Raw genomic sequence first — 25189 nt, forward strand, 5'->3', positions numbered from 1 at the left:
ACCTGTGCTGCAGCCGTGGAAGCGGGGGCTTGACAGTGGGGGACCACCAAGGTTCCACAGGGCCTTTCACACATTACATGACATGCCTGTCCTGTTGGCAGTGAGGGGTCAGGTAATGAACTGGTATGTGATTTCAAATGTCACTTCCTCCAGGAGATACCTCTTTCCCAGTGGGCCCTCGTTTCGTAGACACTGTAGTGTCGTACTGGACACATTCTAGTGTCTCAGCAGACATTTCATTGGTCAGCCACTCGCTTGTGTGAGTGGACACACATGCACCCCACACCCATCCACCAAAGGCGTCACGCATGACATGACCCTGCTAATAAAAGGGGCCGGGTGCACGTGTTCAAGGCCAGGTAACCACCATACTCCCTCTGCCCGTGTCATACTTTCAGTAGCATGTGGGCCTAAAGCCCACAGTACTACAGACACGTCACAAGGTGGCCAGATATTCTCGCTTATTGGAGACAAGCCTTGGCGCCATCTGAGCATTCATCCCTGGACAGAACAGTCTCTGCTGTCCTCCTGGAACGCTGTAAACGTTTTGCTAATGCACCTGTCTCAGATAGCGCTGTTTGCAGCTTCTGGATATAGTTAGGTTCCTCGTGTACACAAATAAATCTTAAATGAGGGGAAAGGGCAGCATATGTAGTTAGATAAATAGTAGGTTCCAGTGGGTGATTCACCGGACGGTAGTAATCTGCTTCAGAAGTGATGTGATCCTCCGACGAGCCCCCTCTGGCGTGCCACGTGCCCTCGCTAGTGGTGCGCTTGTGTGTGTGGACGTTGAAGAGAGTTACCTTGTTGAGGCCTGAAGGGGTTAATGCGGGCCTGCTGCTTCATTCCTCCCCTCCTCTCATAAATGCTCTTTAAAAAGCACTCCTGGCTGTGGAGGACATGGAGGAGAACAAAAGCCCAGGGGCAGCAAAGAGGAGCGCGTCGCCGCTGAACGAACAATCAGAGTAAAGAGGCGAACGGTGAGGACCGGCAAGGAAGCACAGAACAGCGTATATACCTCACAATGGATAATGTAGGAAGTGCCCAGGCAACAGAGAGAGACTGAGAGACTGAAGGGCTGAAGGACATAAAAGAGACCCGAACATGGAGGAACACAACTGCCGAAGATATAACCAACTCTACCTCAGGGATGATGCGGGCAGAGGAACTTTGTCGTCGCACACCCTTTTTGCAAGTGAGGGAGGGGGGCGGGAAGGCGAGAGTGGGGGAGGGGGGAGGAGGGGAAAAGGGGGGGGGGTTTGTACATGGGCTTACTGACTATCTTTTCTTTCTCTGCATCTCTTGCATCTTTTATTTCTCTTTCACACTTGCACCAAGTAGGAGCAAAAGGAAACAGGAAGACATGAATAGGCACATGGCTAGGAGAGCAAACGAGCCTAAGGGAAGCCCACCAGCACAGCGAACACAAAGCAGCATTAATGACACGTAACGGACAGAATAGCATAGGGTCAGATATCAAAATAGTCTCCCTAAATGTCAAAGGGCTGAATAGCCCTGTAAAAAGAAGGAAGGTGCTCGACCACCTAAGGAAACTTAAAAGCGACATTTATGTGCTACAAGAGACCAGACTAGAAGAGGCAGACATCCCGCGATTAAGAGCTAACTGGATAGGGGAGGTGGTGGGATCGCCAGCCCAGAACAAGAAGAATGGGGTAATAACACTAATCAGCAAAAATTCGAACCTGTCTCTCACAAGCTACCAAGCAGAGACACCCAGGGCAGAACACTAGTGACCAGCCTCAAGCGAGCAGGAGAGACCTAACACGTCGCAAACATATACGGCCCTAACAGTGAGGACAAACAGTTTTGGGAGGGGATAGGTGCCCAGCTACACAACCTACCAATGGAAGATCTATTGATCGTTGCCGGAGATTTCAACCAAGTCCTGGACCCAGCTATAGACAAGCACCCCTGTAGACGCCACACAACCACTAGCCCTAACATTCTCAGGAACCTGTGCATAAAAAGCACTCCTGGCTTCTCGCCAGTGCCGTCTGCAAGCTTCCTTCTCAAAGTGCCCATAAAGATTTCCTAATGCAGCTCACCGGAGAGTACCTAGGGTGGGTGCCAGCTGCAGCCGGAGTGCAGCAGTGCTGACGTCACTCAGCTGCCCGGGCCATCAGTGCCCTGAGTAGAGCCCGGATCTCTTCAGTGGGACGAGTGTGCAAGGCTCGTCAGTGGGCATAGTGCCAGTAACAGCAACACTCCCCATCCCACATACAGCAATATTATTTGGATTATTTGTTTGTGGAGAATATTGCTGCAGGTTTATTTGCATAACAAATATGCCAACATGGTGGGTTATCTTACGGGCGAACCAAGGACAGGCAACCCCTCCGTCGCCTGCCCGCCTGATGAGCCAAATTACACCGTGGCCGTCACCAATCGGTGCTTACCAATTTTGGGGGAGGGGCTAACCCTTCCCGCCGGTGGACCACCAGTCCACCTCCATGCTCACGCCCCCGCAGGGGCGGAGCGTTCCAGGCAATCCCCGGTTGCTGAGGTCCACAACCGCCCGTAGGACTAACGGGGCACCGTCGCTCCTCTAGGGTACAACGCAAGGACGTCCCTGGGGATATTTGGCCTTTGCACCCTTGTTGTGCTCCTGCAGAGGGTACCCCTCTGTAACTTACAGCCTCTGGATCACCCTGTAACTTCGCCTGCAACACAAAATAACAAGTTAGAACACTTATCCCCCCCCACCCTTGCACTTACGCCGGGTAAGCGGTAGGGATGGAAACGGCATCAAGGGCAGCGGCAAAAAGGCCGCCAGGTGGGTAGGGGGAAACCCTTATACCTCATCCCCGCCCACCCCCTACCGGAAATGACGCTATGCGCGGACCCCTCAAGGAGGGCGGTCCCACACACTAGACTGTCTTGTGTGCCCTCATGTGGCACTAAGGCGGCCGCCCTCTTATGAGGGTTCCCTTCGCGGCCCACAGGCAGCCAACATTTTTTGCTTAGGGTGTCACCATGGAGCACCCGCAGGTGTTCATGACAGGAGGCCGTGCTGCTGATCCAGGTTTATGAGTCTGTGTGTCTGTTCAGAGGTGCTTACTTCCGAGACCAATGGATCTCCGTGATCTGTTTTCGCGAGGGAGCTCACGGAGTAGTGTATGAGGGGTTCCCGGATGCTGCTGGGGGCGGAAGTGAACCCGCATGTAGGTTTTACTGTGGATGAAGGCTGTCAGGAGGGTGTTGCAGACATATGTCTGGGAGTGTAGAGTTTGTGCCTTGTGCATGTGCTCTGCGGGTAACAAGAAACATGAAACTGCAGTAGTAGTATAAATAGCAGGGCTACTCGGCCACAGTCGGCAGTAGGAGTTCCTGCAGGGCGGTGACGTGGGGAGGGGGATGGGCAGGGTGGGGGGTAGTAATGTATGGATTACGGAGTTTAACAGGTAAGTAAACATATAAATAAATAAAAACGAATTTCGTTGCGCGCACTGCATTGCATTTGGTGATGCAGTGCGCGCAACAAAATTCGTTTTATTTATTTATATGTTTACTTACCTGTAAAGCTCCGGAATCCATACATTACTACCCCCCACCCTGCCCCTCCCACTCCCCACATCACCGCCCTGCAGGAACTCCTACTGCCGACCGCGGCTGGGGCTACTACTATTACTGAAACCACAACAGGGACCACTGTTATCATTGGTAGTGCTAACCCCATGTCCTACTGATTGGTATAGGGCAGTAAGTCCTACTGTTAGTACCTAAAATGTGTACTAGTACTACTATTCTCCCTAACATATTACTAGTAGCGTCACCTTTCCTATGTCTACTAGTGCTGCTTGTCTTACCTTCACCAGTAGTACCGCTAGTAAGTACTACAATGCATACTGCAGTTACTTCTACTTAACTCTTTACTATTAATAATAATAGTAGTAGTACTACTAGTAATAGTAGAGCGACTGCTGATATTTCGACTAGAACAGCCACTACTAGCATCGCTACCCCAGAAGGTGAAGATGGGAATTCAAGGATGGTTTCTGGGAAGCTTACTAAATCAGAGCAAATATACATCACTGCACTGCATACATCACTGCACTGCACCGGAGTATGCATACATCACTGCACTGGACACTGCACTACATCAGATCGTACATACATCACTGCACTGCACATCAGGGCACACGTACATCACTGCACTACAGAGCATACTTAAACCTTTGTGCTGCACACATCACTGCACTGCAGTACACCAGACAACACATACATCACTACACTACATCAGAGCACATGCATATCACTGCGCACGTCACTGTACTGCACCTGAGCATGCATGCATCACTGTACTGTGCACTGCACTACATCAGAGCGTACATACATCACTTCACAAAATCAGAGCAAATATACATCACTGCACTTCACCGGAGCATGCATACATCACTGCACTGCATACATCACTGCACTGCACCAGAACACATGTCCATCACTGCCTTGAACATGTCACTGCACCTGAGCATGCATGCATCACTGTACTGTGCACTGCACTACATCAGAGCGTACATACACCACTGCACCGCACATCAGAGCACACGTACATCACTGCACTACATCAGAGCATACTTACACCACTGCACCATCACTGCACTACATCAGAGCACACATCACTGCTCTATTTCTGACACTACATCACTGCACTACAGCAGAGCATACATACATCACTGTACTGTATGCACACACCACTGCACCAAACATATCACTGCGCTGCATCAGAGCACATGTACATCATTCACTGCATTAGAGCATGCATACATCACTTTACTACATCAGGGCATACATACATCATTGCACACATCACAGCACTGTACATCAAAGCACACGTACTGCACTACATCAGAGCATCCTTACACCACTGCACCGCACACATCACTGCACATCACCCGAGCATGCATACATCACTTTACTGCATAGCAAAAATATCTTCATTGGCACTGACCAGGAAATGTTATTATTAGCCACCGAGGGTGTGCTCATTGGTGTTAGCGCCGCCACTCCGGTGCCCAACAGTTGTGAGCCTGCAGAGTTGCCATAGATTGAATGGGTCAGTGGCGGGAGGGAGCGGAAGGTGCACAGGCGCGGCCAAGAAGTCGGGAAACCGCAGGCGGAAGAGCGAGCGGCAGAACCGGGAGCAGGGGAGCACCCCTCTGCCTGAGTGGGCATGTCCAGGTGAACGTGGACAATCTCGTGTCCGCACCAACCTTATCCCTGCCCTGACTGAAGCATCAGCCTATTGGGGCCAATGCTGGGTGGAAGTGGTTGGGCACGTGCAGTGTAACCGCGTTCTGAGCATTCCTGGATATAAATACGCTATATGGAGCATATGCCGGTATTCAAGTATTACAATTGGCTGCCAGGTGAACCAATCAACTGCCTTTAATGGTGCTCGCAAGTAGCTCACCACTGCGAGCTTCTAGATTGCATACAGGGCCTTCACTTTCTTAAAGTCCTGTCGAGATGTCTGTTTCTTTCGTTGCTACCAAGGAGTAAGATGTCCTTCCTCTGTCTTTGCCGCTGACCGCGCGACACGCAGGGGAGCATGGGCGGGACAGCGCCCTAGTCCCACACGGCGGGCGAGCAGAGCTTGTAGCGCGTCAACCCCTTTGAGCCGCCCTCCTCGCCAACAGCCAATAGGGAGGGCTCACCTGGGGAAAGGGGCGTTCCTTGGAGTATAAAACAGGCCCAGCAACTATGCTCGGCCTCTTTTCCCGCGCCCGGTTCCATAGGCTCTGCGCTGATCCCACCCTGAACCCTGACCCAGCTGCAGAGCGGCGGGCGAAAGTTGTGAATTTGTTAATGGTCATGTTTTGTGTTGCAGGCGGAGTCACAGGGCGATGTTTTGTTTTAACTAAGGGCGTGGCCTAAGAACCGTATCTATGCAATTCCCAGTAGAGGTGCGGCTTATGTAACTAAGGGCGTGTCTACGCAATCCTCATTAGAGGTGCGGCCTATGCAACTAAGGGCGTGTCCTTGAACCGTTCTAAGAAATCTCCACAGTGGTGTGGTGAAGGGGACTATGATAGAGGTGCACGAAACAGCGTCAGAAAGTAGCTAGGTGGGTGGGGGGCTCTGTCATCGACGGGGGCCTCCTCCAGAGCTGTGGCGGAGTAGAGGGCGATCTGGAAGCAGATGGACAGTAGGGGTACCTCTGCGGCAGAAGGATACAGTCTAAATACCTCTGCCTGGCACAGTAAGGGTGCCTGAGCCAAGAACCTGGAGCCGAGGGGGTTCCAGGAAACAGCGTTGGCGCCCTGTTAGTCCTTCGGGCGGTCGGGGGGCCTGAACCGACCGGGGGTGTGCCTCATCGCTCCGCCCTGACAGGGGGGGTGGGGTGTAACGAAATAAAATGGTAATTTACTGCACCGTCAGAGCATCGACTCGCCGTGCATGATGGCTCCTTAGGCATGCGGGTCAGCGAGGGGCTGCCGCATTGGATCGCCTGTAAGATGACCCACCTTATCTGCTACCTGTTGTACGAAATAAACCTGCAACAGTGCTTTCCCACAAATATGTCTCGTGAGTTTTCCTTGGTTATAAGTGTTAATGTGCGCAGAGCGGAGCGAGCGCTGGCGGTGTGGGCACTTTACGTTCACAAACTCCCCTTGCCCTTTTTAGGAAGCACTTAAAAACGTGGCTGTTTTAATTTATCATACACTTTCCAGTAACAACAATTTGTTCTCCTATGAATAATTATTGCTTTAGCGCCTAGAAGCTATTGTGTTTGTTGTGCTTAAGACATTCTGTATACCATAGCATTGGGGAGCAGGGGGGTACATCAAATCAAGGCATATGCGTGCCAAGAAATGAAAAACACGTAGGCCAGTGGTCTGAAGCAGCGTGTCACACGTGTATGCATGTCGTCCATACGTTTGGATACTTCCCCTCTCGTTTTGAAGCTTGCATGTAAACAGCCCGGCGCATGAAGAGCCGTGATTGGCCTCTCAGCCTCCTCAGACCACGGCTCGGACCGTGCTTGAATAATTAAAGCATGTGGAGGGGAGGACGCTGGGCGCAATCTATGTATTTATTTTTAACAGGCCGGTCCTGTCAGCAGCCGTCCGCTGAGGCGCTCAGCTGATTTCTCGAAAGAAAGTTTAAACTCGCAGGATTGGCGACCTCAGCAAACCTTCAAGACAGAGAGAGCATTTAGAAATGCCCTGGGGGTTTCCATCAGCCTGCGCCGGGCTCGGCAAACATGCCAGTGGAAGCTGGGCCGAGGAGGCAGCCGGAGAGCGCCCGGGCTGGAACCGCAGGCTTCTCCCCGCTATCCGCCGGGGGCGCACCCGGAGGCCCGGTCTGCGGGCCCCGGTCTGCGTGTGCACTCTACCCTCGGTCTGCGTGTGCACTCTACCCTCCTGCCGGGGGGGGGGGGGGCGGATACGGCGAGCGTTGGCCCACCACCCCCACCTCCAGGCGGCGCTCGATGGAGACACTGAGGCACTGCGTAGCGCTTAGAAGCATGAACTGGGCGGATCACAAGTTCGGGCGCGTCGGTGAGTGTCGCTGTGTTCAAGGCGCTGCTGGGCACCAGCTGAGCTGTTGTGTGATGTCACCAATGTTTTGAACGGAAATGGGGATGGGCACGGAAGGTGTTCTATCCTCGATTAGATCTTGTGCATGACGAAATTATATGTGTGTGCTTTAGTATTATTGTGAGTTGTTTACCCGCCCAGTGACAGAGCAAGGGTCTCTGAGATACCCCAACGAGGCGCAGACAGCGCTGCCTATGCACTGCCATCTGTGCGCTATGCTAGGCGCTAGGATGGATGTGAAACTGCAATGCAAGCCCGGTGGGACGTTCAGAATTCCTGCAGTTGTATTGGAACCCTAATTAGTCATCTGCAATTTTGCTTCTTAATTTAACAAATTTCAAATATAGGAAGTTTGACGCTAAAGTCCTACATTCTAGGCGCTATGGTTATTAACCTGCTTTGATTGAGATGATGATGAATCAGAATTTGTAGAGCGCTCAGCTGCTCCGAAGAGGGTCCTGGCGCAAGACTCTCAGGTAAGGTGCTCAGCTTTGAGAAAAGAGACATGTTTCAACCTGTTTTTAAAAATCTGCTCAGACTCATCCAGGTGGAGGTCAAGGGGAAGTTTGCGCCAGGGGGAGAGACCCAGATATGAGAAAGGACGGCCCCTGCTCTGTCACGACGTATCTTGGGTACCTTGGCTAATGCCCAGTTAGAGGAACGAAGCTTCCTGGCATGGAGGTAGGAAAAGATTCTGGAGGCAAGATCTCAGGGTCCTTGTAAGTGCAGAGCTCTGTATGTGACCACAAGTGCTTTGAACATGATACATTTCCTCACTGGGAGCCGGTGCAGAGAGTGAAGCAAAGGTGTGCACTGTGCAGTTCCTAAGGGGTGGAGGGGTCGCCAGGTGTCCAGAAATTGGAAAGATGTGAAGGATGATAGATGTGCAGTAGCTCCAATTAGGAGCAAGGGCCCTCACACACCCGGAGGGTGTAATTGTATTCTTTTGTAATTGCATTTATATAGCGCTTTCTACCCCTGACGTGGCGTCAAATCGCTTTTTCGACGGGTAGCATGTTACTCCGGGACCCATAGAGGATTAGTGTTAAATTTGTATAGTGAAACATGCAACTACATTTTAAGTGGTGGATGCTTCATTATCGGGCAGATCCTCGTTGGGCCGGCGCTGCAATGCCCAACGGGCCCCACGAGGGTCTCTTTGCCAGAGGTCTTCTCTTTTTGCCGATGTGAAGTGATGGTGGGGCGCGTGTGTCAAGAGTAGAAATGGGATGGAGTGTGAGTAGATTAAAAATAGCTGTCGGAATCCCGCACAATAATTTTATTAGCTGGATTCCTACGTGGTAATTATATATGTGAAGTGCTTGAGGTCAACATGTTTCATGCCATATATTGTCCACAGGATCTCGGCATTTCATCAGGACTAAAAAATCCTCGTCTACTCCAGAGAGGACGGTGTGAAACAGTCTCTTGTCACATACCGTCCCATACAGTATTGACTCATGCAGTAGTCCTGTGTGATAGAAAGCCATATTTGAGATAAATATACCTTCTGGAGACACCTAGAAGGTGGGGGGTAATTGCCCAGCAGTGACGGTCGGGGAAGTCGCAATATGGCGAGAGTCAGGCTCGGTTTCGAGTCGTCTGTAGTGTGGGACCTACCCGCATTCGGCCATCACAAGGGAGTGAAACCTGGGTTCTCAGCGGAAGATTAAGGAGAATACGGTTCTGGAGCCTGTTGATTTAATAATCCGGGAGGCCGAGGTATAGTGCATTGGCGTAATCCATCCTAGACGTGATAAGTTTTCGAATAACTGTTTTCCTGGCAAGTACGGAAAGGAAATGAAGAAATGGTTTCAATATGAGGAGAAGACCAAAAACAAGCCCCTTCCACAGTTTTGACTCTGGGCTGAAGGGAGAGCAGGTTGTCAAACTTGAGATCAAGATTTTAAACCATTTGAGATTGAGGGCCTAAAGGGGGAGCGCCTTCCGACCCGAAGGTTGGCCAAACAGGTGGTGAGCTAAGGCCAAAAAAGAGAACTTCGGTCTTAATCGCACCGCACTTCAGCTGGTTTTGGTGCATCCAGCAGAGGGCAGCAGCCTGGCAGGGTTTAATTAAACCCGGCGCAATATCTTTGCCTTTATTAAAGTAGAAGAGAAGCTGCGTGTCGTTCGCATAGGAAATTAGTTTGGCACCGAAAGATTCAGCCAAGTGTGCCAGCAGGGTGTGGTAGACGTTAAACAGTGTGGGGCTTAAGACCGAGTCCTGGGGAACCCCTACTGTTATGTCTCTGGTACCCAACGAGAATGGAAGGGTCCAGACTCCTTGAACTCTGTTCCCTGAGAAAGAGTCCATCCATTTCAGCACTAGGCCCTCTAGTCCGATAGTCTAAAGACAAGAAAGAAGCCTAGACTGAGGGACCATATCAAGGGCCAGGCGCGCAGCGCCCATTGGGATCAAAAGGCTTCAGCCCCCCCATCGTGTGTGTCTCCCGGGGCTGAGACAGCTTCCCGGGCACACAGACAGTTTTTGAGCTGCCAGCCACCTCGAGTATTTCATAGGTCTTTAAAAGACCTTTCACTTGTTAACGAGGCTTCTTAGAGCCTTCTCATCTCCACTCTGCCTATGGCTGGAAGAATTAGCCACCCCCGACATTTTTATCAGCCCCCATCCCCCCAAATGTGGCTCAAGTTGCGCGTCTGTCAAGGGCTGCGGATAGGTTTAACAGTATCAGCTCAGCCTTGCTGAGTCTAGGGTATCTCTAATGTGCACTATTACCTCAAGCAGGGCAGTTCCAGTACCAAAGTTAGGCCTGAAACCTGATTGGCTGGAGGTAAGAGATTGTTGGACTCCATGTAGCGTGAAAGTTGCTGGTTGACGAATTTCTCAAGCAGCTTTGATAGAGCGGGAAGCAGAGAAATAGGCCTATTATTGTCCAGCGAACTGGGGTCCACTAACATTCAGAAAAGGGCGAAACCTGCTTCTAGGCTAGCGGAACTACCACCATGGTAATAGAGTCTTGAGCAATTTGTTGACCAGTGGGTTAATCCCCTCTGCTTCCATATTTAGGAGGTTGGAGACAGGAACAGACAGGGAGCCTGACTTAAGGCCCTAAATAGACGCCATGGTGTCCTCTAAGGACATAGGGTCCAAGGACAATAACGAACATTCCACAACCTCAGGTGCTTCCTCAGAGATAATAAGGCTTGTTTCATGCCGAGGGACTTATTCAGATTAGTTTGAATGTTAAGAATTTTGTTATGAAACAAAGAGGCCTGTTGTTCACACCATTCAGCAGAAGTTTGCAGACTTCTGTCACATGCCACAGGTGAGATGAATTTTTTTTACTGACTTGACAACTTCTCGAGGTTTGTTGCCAGCAGCTTTCATCTTTCCTTTGTAATAGAGTTTCTTCACCGTTTTAACCCGCTGGGTGCTCATGACGAGCTCAGCTCGTCATGAGGCACGTTTGAGCAGCACTCATGACGAGCTGAGCTCGTCATGACCGTTGGAACGTTCGCATGTGGGGATAATTTCCCCGCTGTCCTGAACGTTCCAAAACGGGTGTGGCTGTGACGAGCTCAACTCCTCATGAGTGAAGCTCCACTGTACCTCATGACGAGCTGAGCTTGTCACAAGCACAGCGGCGCCACGCGCAACCCCCCCCCCCCCCGCACAGCGGGGGGGGAAACACCCCGCATCGAAGGGGTTAACACAGTCATAGTATTTCCTTACAGCCACCCCGTAGATGGCTTTATTCTACTCTTTATATTATTTGCGCCAACTTCCATCAGCATTTTTACAGTTATTTTCTCCGTCCTTAGGCTTTTCATAAACCAGGGCCCAGAAGGTCTACTTCTACAGAGAGAGCATTTAGAACGGAGATAGGTGCAAGCTTGTCGGCCGTATTGCTGATCCAATCGTCCACCACAACGACATCTGCTTCGACAGATCCAGAAAACGTGGGAGCAGTCTCCCTCAAGAGCCCGAAAGCTCAACCTATTTGTTTAACCTTATTAAAAGGTCTTTATGAATAAAGAACTTGTAGGGGCGGTTCTCTTGCCCTGGGTGTGGCGGCCACCTAAACTTAATGGGAAAGCGATCAGTCCAAGGCAGAGGAGAGGATCCATCATCTGCAGCCTTTCATTGGTAAACACTAGGTCAACCAGATGTCCTATTAGCACACACAAGACCTGTCATCACAGGCTCTTAAATTCATATATGTGGACGTGGGATTTTTCTATTTCTCTCTACCAATCACTCCTCACTTTCTTACGAGGTCGTGTCCATCCACTTTATTTGCCTAGTTTTATAAAAACGTGACAGTCATATATCCATCAAATATTTGGATATAGAAAACAATAGTGTATTCACCAAAAACCACACCAAATGTGTATTCACCAACCGTATGTCCTGCCTGGCAGCTGAGCCTAGAGACAAGTTGGGTAAGATCAAGGGACAACATTGTTTCCAGCAGAGTGACCGCATCTCTTTCGATCGGACAGTCCGTATGAATGTTAAAATCCCCTAATACAATAAAGTGAGAGAACCTGAGGGCCAGGTGGGATAGGGCTTCGCCCAGGGAGTTAAGAAAGATTCCTGCCAGTCCCAAAGTCTGTACTTTTAGGCCTTTGCTAGAGATTGTTGGGGAGTAAGGCAGGACCGGACTGGGAACCCAAAGGAGCCCTGGCAATTGTGTCGGAAACTGCAGTGAGGGGCAAGTGTGAAGCACTGCTGCTTTTGTTACTGGGGGCCAATATTGCAGCACCGATGTAAAACCTGCCTCCAATAACAAAACCTGCCTGACCACTGCAAAACCGGCCTCTACCCTTCCAGCCCTCCGGGGAAACACCCGATGCCCGGTATGGCCAGTCCAGACCTGGAGTAAAGGAGAAGAGAACCTAAGTGCCTCCGTCGAAAACACTAAGCAGCTATAAGCTTGTTTATATATAAGGCTCCCTGTTTTCCGTTTTTACGGATTTTTACAGATAAATACTGACAGAAAACAATGTACTTTCTGTCTGTATTTATTTTTAAATATGGATAAATGCAGAAAATGTGCTTCTTTAAGTGGCTCTTCGTGCTGTCTTTTATGAATTATAGCCCAATAGCTGAGCAGATGGACAGCACGGGAAATAAAACAAGCATTTGCAATGCAATAGGTCTCGCATTAGGACGTTTTGAGCTATTGGTATTGTAAATGACACATTTTTTATTTCTGTGTTGGTTTTGAAAATAGCTAAATTAATAGCTTTGTCATTTACAATGCCAATAGTTATAACTTTCGCAAATGTGACACCTATAGCATTTGTAATGCAATATATTTTGTATTTACGTGACTTAGATGTATTGCTATTACAAATAACAATGGCTTTTAATTTTTTAAAATAATTAATACTTAAATAAAAGTTATTGTAATTTATATTAGCAATAGCTTAAACTTTTGTAAATAACTTTTGTGAAGATTGTGTTAAGTGTATTTTATTGTGACGAAAATCCAAGAACAGAAGTGAAATATTAACATCTTTTTGTGACATTTGTAATAAAGGTTGAGACATTGAGAGAACATATTTGAACCAGGTGCTGTTGAATGGTTGCACAGATTGATGCTGTGGTGCCCCTGAGTGATGCTGTGGTGGTGCTGAGTGATGCTGTGGTGATGTGATAGAGTGAGTGCGATAGAGAGATAGAGTGAGTGCGATAGAGAGATAGAATGAGTGCGATAGAGAGATAGAGTGAGTGCGATAGAGAGATAGAATGAGTGCGATAGAGAGATAGAGTGAGTGCGATAGAGAGATAGAGTGAGTGCGATAGAGAGATAGAGTGAGGGTGATAGATAGAGTGAGGGCGATAGATAGATAGAGTGAGGGAGGTAGATAGAGTGAGGGCGATAGATAGATAGAGTGAGAGCAAAAGATAGAGTGAGGGAGGGCGATAGATAGATAGAGTGAGGGCGATAGATAGATAGAGTGAGGGCGATAGATAGAGTGAGGGCGATAGATAGAGTGAGGGCGATAGATAGAGTGAGGGCGAGAGATAGATAGAGTGAGGGCGATAGATAGAGCGAGGGCGATAGATAGAGTGAGGGAGATAGATAGATAGAGTGAGGGCGATAAATAGATAGATAGAGTGAGGGAGATAGATAGATAGATTGAGGGCGATAGATAGATAGATAGAGTGAGGGTGATAGATAGATAGATTGTTGTGTGCGTGGTTGTGTGGGGTTGTGTGTGGGGTTGTGTGTTGTGTTTGGGGTTGTGTGTGTGGTTGTGTGGCTGAGTGTGGCTGAGTGTGGTTGTGTGCTTGTTGTGTGTAGTTGTGTGTGTGGGTGTTGAGTGTGGGGGGTTGTGTGTGTGTGGGGGGGGGGTTGTGTGTGTGTGTGGGGGGTTGTGTGTGTGTGTGTTGGGGGGGGTTGTGTGTGTGTGGGGTTGTGTGTGTGTGTGGGGTTGTGTGTGTGTGGGGTTGTGTGTGTGTGGGGTTGTCTGCGTGTGTGTGTGGGGTTGTGTGTGTGTGGGGTTGTGTGTGTGTGGGGTTGTGTGTTTGGGGGGTTGAGTGTGGGGGGTTGTGTATGGGGGTTGTGTGTGGTGGGGGTTGTGTGTGGGGGGTTGTGTGTGTGGGGGGTTGTGTGTGTGGGGGGTTGTGTGTGTGTGTGTGTTGGGGGTGTGGGGGCGTTGTGTGTGGGGGGGGATGTGGGGTTGTGTGTGTGGGGGTTGTGTGTGGGTGGGTGTGTGTGTGGGGTGCTGTGGGTGTGTGTGGGGTTGTGTGTGGGGGTTTGTGTGTGGAGTGGTGTGTGTGGCTTAGCGAGACCTAAAAAAACTGTAATCTCAAGAGTTCAAGACATGCGGGAGGCTAAAACAGTCAAAATAAGTCTCCATTCCGATATCATTACGGATTCTAAATGGTTATAAATTAAAATGTACTATGCAATTTTGCACCAAAACCAAAGTAGAATGATACAAGCATTTACAATGCAATAGATCTCGCAGTGACATTGTTTTGAGTAAATGCCCTTGTTTTTTATATTGTTTATGTTAAATTAAAATGATTGTAATGTAAAATGCAAATAGTGTTAACATTTGTAAATGGAAACGTTCTTAATTGCATTTATATGAGTGCGAGCAATTGGCTTTGTAAATGTTAATGGCTTGTGTCAATGTGAATTTTGTTAAGCAAAATAAATATAATGTATTTGTAATGCGAATAGGATAAAGTTTCTGCCGGTGCTCTGCACCGGTGAGGCCCGGCCCACTTACAGCCCTGCACCCACGCATACAACTCCCCCACTGCATTGTTGTTTCCTAGGCTGCTCCCAGATTTCGACATCTGCGTACCGCCGTCACACAATTAACACTATCACATATACGACGTTCGCTCTGCAGAGTGGCCGGACACTCGTATCCTTGCCCGCGTGACTCATGCTGACTCCATGCCTCTGTGGCCCAGTTAGTGCATGGGAGAGTACCAGCCCCTCCCCCTGTGCTTAGATGGTGGGGGGTGGCTTATCATGATGATAACCATTAGTAGTTACATTTTTAGGGGCCAGGGGTGGGAAGTTTTGGTTCTTCTGGCGTGGGTTAGTTTCGGTGCGGTTTGATTTTATTTCTTAAACCTAATTTCACCTTAACTTCTAATGGAACATCTACCTGTCATATAGTCAGGGTCACTGAAATTGTGATCGAACGTTCGCAGCCTTTTCCGCATGATTATTGCAATAATGGACGTGCACCTCAGAATATGTTTACTTAAGAACACATACCGTAGAGGGGCGGCAATGGCCGCCCATCCATTCGCGCCTCACTGCAAACAAGCGCTAGTAACGCAGAGATGCACAGAAAACACGCAAATATTTGGAAATCTTGCAAAACCTTTGGTGCCTTTCTAGTGAACTTTTTTTTGTAACAAATGTCTCAAATGAAGCCGGGCAAAAGAGCCGAAGAACAGGTGATCTGCCCGAGATCACATCATTTGGTGAAGTAGAAAAGCCGGGATTAATACTGAAGTATACCAGACCCAGGGGCATAAACTTTACAACCATCCCACATTATCCTACTCTGCTGTCTATTTATGGTAACGGGGTTATTTTAGCTCCGATGTAGGCACACGGGAAATAAGTGTTATGCAAACTCATTCTACCGACGATAATAACCAAAAACACCTCTACTACGACCAATAAGTATGCAATAACATTACAACCACCCCCTCGCTAGTACTCCTACCAATTAGACCGATACTAACAACATAGTTATTAACTGGAACAACATATGATTCATATTTCCAGCTCCTTGACACAGCTCCCTCGTGTGAAGCGCTGTGAACTCCACGTTTTGTAACCGGATGCATGCACTGCAAGGATTGTCTGTACAACCGATCAGCTGTCCACAGAGACATCAATCCGGTGGGACTGGAACAACCTATCACCCTTCCGAGGTCGATAAAACACTAGGTCCATTCATCGGGCTTCTGATGAGGGCACCTATTATGCTTCTGGGAGGCAGCAAGACCTGGCAGGAAGTGTCACTTAGGACCCTGATTTTAACATTACCCCTTAGTCCATTTATTCGCTACTAGCACCCCACTGTGAAGCACCCCCCCCAAGCACAGATATACAGCCTACACACGTAACAACAAGAGCAGTGACAACAAGACGGACACGTGCCTGTGCACGAAAGTAAACAATGCAGCCTTCACTCCTCTCACTCTCGGCGCTTTAAAAAGTGCATCATTCCATTAGCTGAAGTCACAAACAATGCAGGGGTCAAAACCCCCACCCCTGCACATCACTTCTTACCACCCACAAACACCGCACACGTCGAAAAAAAGGTGGTCCACAGACCACATCACTGCTTGTGAATCGGAGAAAATCTGAGCTTAAAGCCGGATTTTTTTTTTAAACACTGTGATCCTAAGCAATTCACTTAATTTTCAGCGCCACTCTTATATAATCTTTTAAACACAGCCTGTACACCAAACTAGGCGCTAAGCAACACATGCCCAGACCCTTCCCAATTACCTCCAGTCAAGGAGAGACCAACAGAGAGAGAGAGAGGTGGAGGGAGAGAGCACCAATGCTGGGGGCATAGAGAAAGACACAGTAACATTATCAATGGGACAGTGACACAAACTGGCCCAAGAAACAGTGAGACACACAAAAGATCAGGGAATCACAAGCATGGACACTGGAGCGGACTGACACAGGATACAGACCTACTCCGGTGGCATGGCAAAAGCACTCGCACCCCCTCATATGTTTCCAGAGACAAAACTGTGCATTATTTAAATTGGGACCAAAACGATGTTAGTTTATAATTCTTCCACCAAAACCCAACCACTACTGCCAAGGCGGCGATGGGCGGTCCGGCCAGCGCTGTACGGATTTGGTTGGTGGTTCCGCCAGTTTGGGCTGCTGAACTCCAGGGAGCTGCAACAGGACGGGCTCGAATCCCACGGTCCCGAAGCCAGACTCTGCCCCTGAACATGGGGGGTCGCAAACCAGCAAATAATTGTTAATTTCCCGCTGCTAAGGCTACCGGCACTGCAACCCCAGCACCACCTCCGTGGACCTGAGGCAAAGAATGCTGTGGTGACCTACCCGACATTCAGTTGAGGATGGCAGCGGGGATCAGACCTTCCGCATCGGGTTGTGGTGCGAGGATCAGCGGGACAAGGAGCGGCATCAGCAAGGACTGCAGGAGTAGCAGACTTCACTTTTGCGCCTTTTTTCGAAGGCGGGCTGCGAAGGACGATCGCATGTGGACGTGGGGCAGCGTGACCTGAGCCTCCACCCCCGCCTGTGCTACGGATCAAAGTGGTGAGCCGGGTTTCATCTCACCATTCCCGGTGGTAGTAGGGATAGAACGGGGGCAGCTTAGCAAAAGCCTTCACACCCGCCGAGCAGAACAGCAGAAGCGGGGCACTGTGGCTGCACTGCAGAGACGACAGCGCCATTAAAAATAACAAGCTTCTCGGCATTGCTGTGTGGGGGGTGGTGGGGTGGGCGGGGGAGCAGCAGGCAGATGCGAGTGGAGCGCGCGCTGGAGAGGGAGGGGGTGGGAGGACTAGGCAGCTGCGTGCACAAAGAGCCAATGAAAGCTCTTGTAGGGGAAAAGCGCGTGCTTGTGTTCACGTGAACTCTTGGAAATCCGCCGATGGTTTGAGAACTTATTTTGCCAACTAAAATTCTCCCCTATCCATTCCTTGCGGAATGGGATAGGCGAGACCTAAAAAAGGATGACATTTCTTTAAATAACTGCATTTTTCAACATACATTTGTGGCATAATGCTAATATTTGCCAGTGTATGTACTGTTATGTAATATTTGGCAACTTAAATAGTTAAAATACAACAGACATCTAAGTATGAGTACGCATCTATCATTTAAATAAATATGGAAATGTACAGTTTTACAACTACATTTATATGCAAAAACACAAAATAAATATTGATAAATACAGATAAAATGGGCCAAAAATAAATATGGATAAATACAGATGGAAATGTTAAAAAAGTAAATACCATAAAACCGGGAGCCCTATTTATATACTATGGTGATTCCTCCTCCCCTAACCATTTCAATTACCGACTGGCAGTGCAGCAAAGCCAAGTCTCAGTAATAAACACAGCATCCAGTTGTTAATCACATAAAAAGTCATAGATGAGGACCGCATGTTTCTGCACAAAGCGTACGTTGATCAGGAAGGCAGAAAACGCCATGTTCAACATTGTGGCCCTGTAAGGGCAAAGTAGAAGCATCATCACTGAAGATTGTTCCAAATGAAAGCCACAAGTACTACAAGAGAGAAAGTCCTCGACATTGTGTTGGCTAAAGTGAGAGGTGCAAAGGGTACTGTTACCTAACTTGAGAAGCTCGGAAACAGAAAAACAGATGCGTATCTCAGAACCTAGCTTACCGTGGGCATAGTAGCTGGCACAGGTCACTGTCGGGACAGTGACGGGTGTGGATGGGATTGCCCTTGGTGCGCCAGAAGCGCGTCCACGCCCCGTCCCTGCTTTAAACATCTGAGGCCACAATCTCCTTGTACAACTAGAGCAGCCACAACTACCAAAAAAGTGAGATGCACGGGACCAGGGTTTTAAGTGGGCTGGATCCCTCCTGGACTTAGACCCTGTAGTGATTAAGAACAGACATTGAAACTGGTCTCTATCGGGCCTTGTATTCATATCCTTAATTCAAATGGCAAAAACACAGATTGGTTTTTGAACAAAGAATATAAAAATATTTAGGTAATCAATGTCAGCGATTCTGATTTATTTTTTTTACAAAATTTTATATAGCGCGAACTTGACACGAATCGGGTATCATAGCGATTTACATAGCACCAGTTGCGTTACATGAGGACACATTCGCCTTTTTGTTAGGCACAGGGAGATTAAGTGATTTGCCCAGAATCACAGGATGTTTAGCGTTGTTGCCGATTCTCGAACCTAGTTCCCCACATTCGAGGACGACCGCCCTAGCCGTTAGGCCAACTCTGTCTATATTTCGCATTTTACTTAAGATTGCATTCCCTAATAGTGTTAGCTATTTCCAGGATGTTGTCTTTTTTCCGTTTAGCATATTACACTCGTATAGTGCATACTTTCAACGTAGACACCTCTGTGTATTAAAGCGTGCAATAACGTACTTATATTCCGTACCCGCATACAGCATGCCTCACAAAGCAGCGCATGCGGCGCCCAGGCCGGACCTAAAAAATGTTAACTTTATTTTTTTCTGTTTTCAGCTGAGGAGTGTTGTCATTGTCAATTTTATGACCTAGTAGACGCACTTTTTAAACTGAAGCGGAGGGCAGGAAAAAGTCACTTTGCAGCCTCAGGATTATTTGATTAGTTTACAAGATGGCTCAGTGAGTTAATGTTTGCTGTTGGGATCTGATGTGATTTGCAAGTTATGTCTTTAATCCCGACAAGGCCAGCTCAGCCTTCCATCCTTCTAAAGTCCTTAAATGGTGTATCAAGAAATTTGGTACTACTAATATCTCTTGATCAGAGCACTTTTAAATGTTAGAAGTCCATACTAATATAATAAAGAGAGAGCCCAAACCTTTGAGGCGGGTAATCTCAGGAACCACAGCACCAATCACAACACCCAATACAGCGTTGGAAAGGGCAGTTGCAGCAGAAGGACATAGGCTATGCAGACGCCCACCATATACATTTAAAAGGTAAAAGAACCGTGCCAGCAAAGTAGTCCCTTGTGGGCGTGTCTGCGTTGTGCTGTCGGCGTGTGCTGGGGATGTGACAAACGCTGGGGGTGTGTGGTACGTTTCGCCCTTCATGCCATGTCTCATATCGTGTGCTGTGGGCATGTGCTGGGGGCGTGGGCGTGTGCGGGGCGTGGGATTACGAAAAAAAAAGTGAGCGTTGTGCCCAATATTTCATTGGTTTTTCTTCCCAGTTTTTGTACATTCCAGCTCCGGGTGTCCACCCTGCTCCCTTTAAAGACCCCTGCACCCCATAATCATAACCCACCATTACTCCTTAAAATACCCCAACACCCTTAAACACTAACCCATCTTAACCCTATAAATATACCCTGTACCCCAGAACCCAAACCTATCCCTGAACCCTAAAAATACCCCTGTACCCCAAAACCAATACCTATCCCTAAACCCTAAAACTACCCCTGTAACCCATAACCCAAAACTATATCTGAACCCTTAAAATACCCAAACATCCCAAAACATATACCTCAGTACCCCAAAACATATACCCCTATACCCATATTTACCTTATCCAAACATTAAAAAAAAACATGCTTTTACCATTCATGCATTTACAACAAATTTCGTTGTAAATGTATGCGTGGTAAAAGCATATAAAATGTAATGCCTACCACAAATGAATGTGTTCTTCTGTAATGTAAATTGTGCTCATGCCATGTTGTTGAGTTCGCGCTATATAATATTGCAAGGAAAAATAAAGTAGGGAAACTCGAGTTCACACACTACTGAACGCGCATTCTTAAGTGCATCAGCAGTGCACTGTGAATCGGAGCGTTTCACAGGCCTGTCACAGATAAGAAATGCTATCAAAACGAAATCCTACAAATTAATATACTACTGGCCGGCAGCAATTCATACCCGGACAATGTCGGGACGGGCTGCTAGTGTGATATAAAGCACTATATAAAAAGGTATTGATGATCCAAAATATATATCAGCTACCAGCAATATCCAACTAAATAGAATCAGGTGAATTTATTAATTCCGAAGTTGAAGGTGCAGAGCTCTTATTAGGATCTCTTTATCCTTTTTCAGGCTATGTCCATGGAATTTTGATGCATATATTACTGTGCCATTGAACCCCGCCCCTTCTCCCCAATGTCTGCATCAATTTTAGCGGCTTGCTACTAAGTGTATTCTTGATAGTGACTCATGGCTGGGTATTGATTGACGTCTGCTTTGCCTTTGCAGGTGCCAGACCCAAGAGAACGCAGAGGAACAGCATGGACAGCTTGGACTTGATAAAGTTTCCCTCGGACAAGGTGAGGTCCCAGGCTTCTGCATCTGTGAGTGCAATAGGGTTAGGATAGATCAAATATGTGGCCTTGTTAAATCTGGAGGCGCTTATCTGCGAGGGCTCGGAGACAGATGTGGACTTCCAGTTGTGGTTACAATATCTTTTAACCGTCCCAGGACCATGTTTATATGGCACATGTATCCATTGTAAGGCACATTTCAATCATATACTTATTACAATAGAAAGCCTAACAAAATGAGTGAGGCAGCTTACCCAAGGTCACAAGGTGTGTGAGCAAGGGAGCAGATATTTCAACACTTAAGGCCGGATTCACAATGAAAGTTCAGCGATCTAGAGATTACATTCTTTTTCTGAAATTATAATTTCACCACCGCCTTTTCTGTAGTTTGAGATTTTTGTGTATTTAGATTTTTTCTCACTTTCTGGTTCCATTCTAGGCCAGGGCAGAAGGATGTTTTTGGTTGCCAACACTAGTGGACAACCGCTCAGTTAGAAAAGGACACTAAGGGGCCTATTACGATGAGGGGCGGACTATGTCCGTCCGCCACCGCTTCGGAGCATCGGACCGACCGCCGATGTTGCGGTGGTCCTGCCATTCAAATTAGGATGCGCCCACCACACTGGCAGGCGCCTCCTGCATTTTTTACACTGCGGTGGGCGGTGCTGTAAGCAGCACCCACCGCAATGTAAAAAAAGCATGTTGTGCATTTGCATGCGCAACGTGACAGGCACCGCGCGGTGCCTGTCACTTTGTGCATGCAAATGCAGGGGGTACCGTAGGTACCCCCCATGTGCACCCCCTAACACCCTGAGGGCCCGCAACGGGCCCCCTAAAGAAAGATCTGCCTGCCTTTCCATGGCGGCAACGCCACCATGGAAAGGCTGTTCTCCGCCTGCATCATAATATGGATGGCAGTGTCTTGCACCGCCACCATATTATGCCCCTTTTCCGCCCCATCGACGAGTCGACCGGCGGAAAAACGGCGGACGGTCTTTCCGTCCGCTATGGACCCCCCAGCCATACTAATTTTGAAAGGGGGGCTATCAGGTATGGATGGCGGGCATCCCCCCGACAGGCCAGCAATGGCTACCGCCGGCGAGATCCTTCTGCCATCCTAATGGGCCCCTAAGTATGTTTGCTGACTGAACCCAAGAACCAACTCTCTGATTCTATTATTACCACCGATATCCTCAAATTTGATAATCTTCTAAAAGCCCCAATATACACCTGGAAATGTACCCACATTTGAGATTTCCATGTGTAGTCCTTCTACACTTCCTCGTGGCGCACACTCGGCAGGCATACATTAGGCGGGCGTTTCTAGTTGCCTCTGTGATTAGCTTTTTCTTATAAGCAAAAAATTGTTCTATATAGAAATCGCGGGCGTAATTGCACCATTACTCCCGCTTTTTTGTTTAAAAAGGTTGGGTGCTAGTTGAGTATGAAAGATCACTGGAAAAGTTTGTGCATGCCTACAAAATTATGAATTTGTAGGTGTTGCCACATTCACATGTGCTACCCCTTTGTCGTTCCCATTAGAAATTCTGTTTTCTTAACTCCTAAACAAAACATATTAAACTTGTGATAAAATCCTAGGTTGTATGACGAAATATTGTGAGTTTAAATATGGGCGACAAAAATATCGGCATAAAAAATATCGAGGACATAAATATCAACTTTTTTAAAATTTGTATGTAAAGTCATGAATATTAACAATATAAAAGGCCACATTGTCATCAGAAGATAGGTAAGTGTAACAATTTTTAATTACTATAGACTATATTACCTTTAAAACATTCATTAACTTAAGAATATTACAATCTAAATAAATGTACCTATAATAATAAAGTAATATATAAAGGCATTAATCTTACAAACATTAAATACAAATATATATACTTTAAAATAATCAGAAAAAATAATTAAGACAACAAAAAATATGATTTAAACATTAATGGGGAAGAATTACTAATAATTACTGTTCCAAAACTAGATATTAAAATATTAAAACAGAGAATAACAACGTAAAAATATCAAATACATTAATAAAAATATTACTACAAAAAAGTATCATAAAATTCTACATTAAACTAAAACTTTGAAAATTAAACCAAAAATATGTATTATAACAAATGTTATTAAAACTCATTGAAAATATATTGTGCTTGGAGGATTCAAATTAACTACTCCCACTCTATCATGACCAATAGTATGGTAAATATTGGACTTTGAAGGGGTCAGATTTATTATTCCCACTCCATCGTAAGCTATGGTAGGAAAAGTGTTGGAATTTGGAGAAATCAGATTCACTCATCCCTCTTCAACTACTCGCACTTTGACATATGCAGCAGTAGGGAAAGTGTTAGCTTTTGAAAGGGTCCGATTTATTATTCTAACTCCAACCTATGCATCAGTAGGGAAAGTGTTGGACTTTGGAAGGGTTAGATTTACTATATCCCACTCTAACATAAACAACAGTAGGGAAAGTGTTGGACTTTGCAGAGGCCAAATTTACTATTCCCACACCACTATAAGCAGTAGTCGGAAAAGTGTTGGACTTTGGAAGGGTTAGAAAGCTCAGTTTAAATGTTCTGTATCCTAAATAACACAAAATAAATTACATATATATATATTTATATTTATATATATAATATATTGCGTAAACATATCAAATAATTGTAAACATAATAAAATAATTGTTACATAATAAAATGAAAAATAAATAAGTAAAAACGAAAAACATGAAATTTACATATAAATTATATATAAAAGTATATTAAACAATTATTACAAGGAAAACAAATTAAGAAATATATTGAAAACCGTTCCCACCCTATTACCTAAAAATTTCAGTAACCATAAAAACAATGTAAATAAATACCAGAAAAAATACCAATACTTATTATTTTAAACAATACCGTATAAAATTATTAATTCTTCAAAATGTTTTAAATATAATTAATTTTCAGATTTTTTAAAACAAATATTTAACCTAATGAATTACCTAAGAAACTAGTTAACAAAAAACAGAACAAAATAAAATGATTCTTTAATACAATAAAAAAACATAATTAACACATTAACAATTTAAAAGTTATAAAAATACATTTTATAATCAAAATAAAAACAAATATTTTATAATCTTCTCTTGCTATCCGCTATAAACCCAACAGCTCATCAAAATAGCTGCGATAAAATTAAAGAAACGTAACATATATTACCAAAAAAACACTAAATAATTAAAATACTTAACATTAAAATAATAGCTAATAAGGTTAAAACTAATAGAAGTAAACTAAATTTTAAAACAATATTATTCACAGGTAAATGTAAGAAAAATTAATGGAACACTTATTAAAAGATTTTCGTACCCTCTATATTCAGTTCTACGCAATTTTTGGCACAATACTTGTATCTCGCGATCTTTTTGTCAATAATATTTGTTTAAGAATAATTAAGATCTGCAGGTATGATCATATGTGTCCATATCAACCATTAGAGCTCACAGACATATTTTTTCGTGCACCTGTATAAAACATTGGTAGCTATATGAGGACGGATTACTATTTGGTTAACAATAGATGCAGGGATACAAGGTAGCTGGAGTTTCCTGCTGATATCCCTCCATCTGAAACCGACTACTCTGGACCTGATTATGATTTGGTGAATGGGTTAATCCATCACAAACATGACCGATATCCCGTCCGCCATATTACTAGTTCCATTATATTCAGTGAAAAAACATATTGGAACTTGTAATAGGGCAGAGGGATATCCATCACATTTGTGATGGACTAACCTGTCCGCCAAACTCGCAATCAGGCCTTCTGTGTTTTTTGACTCTGAAGCGGGGAAACCATGTTGACCCAGAATTTGTGTAATCACCGCGACTGACTGTCTTATTCCCTCTGGAGACGTTAATGAGACATAATGCAGCCTGATTAAACAAACACGAAGAGTAATGACAGGCCTGTTGTCTAAGGGAAAGCTTTTGCTTTTGTGCCAAATATTTACCTTCATGTCATTAATAAAATTAGGACCATCCATAATTAATACTTGGAAAATAAACATTACTGGTCCAGATTAATGAGGTAAATCCAGTTCCATTTGCCTTCTCCATAGCACTGAAACTGCCCTGCTTGAAGTTGTGGACAACATAAGAATGAC

General features: G+C 46.2%; 1 protein-coding gene across 3 annotated transcripts in view; it reads left to right on the forward strand.

Annotated features, from left to right (window-relative positions):
* LOC144754272 (G-protein-signaling modulator 1-like) overlaps positions 1-25189 on the forward strand; it is an 886476-nt gene that overhangs the window by 634651 nt on the left and 226636 nt on the right. For all 3 annotated transcript variants that reach the window (XM_078641903.1, XM_078641902.1, XM_078641904.1), the window contains exon 10: positions 20955-21025. In XM_078641903.1, the coding sequence (XP_078498029.1) occupies positions 20955-21025 (71 nt within the window). The remainder of the gene's footprint in view (positions 1-20954; positions 21026-25189) is intronic.

Source organism: Lissotriton helveticus, chromosome 5_1 (assembly GCF_964261635.1).
Source record: "Lissotriton helveticus chromosome 5_1, aLisHel1.1, whole genome shotgun sequence".
Lineage (NCBI taxonomy): Eukaryota > Metazoa > Chordata > Amphibia > Caudata > Salamandridae > Lissotriton > Lissotriton helveticus.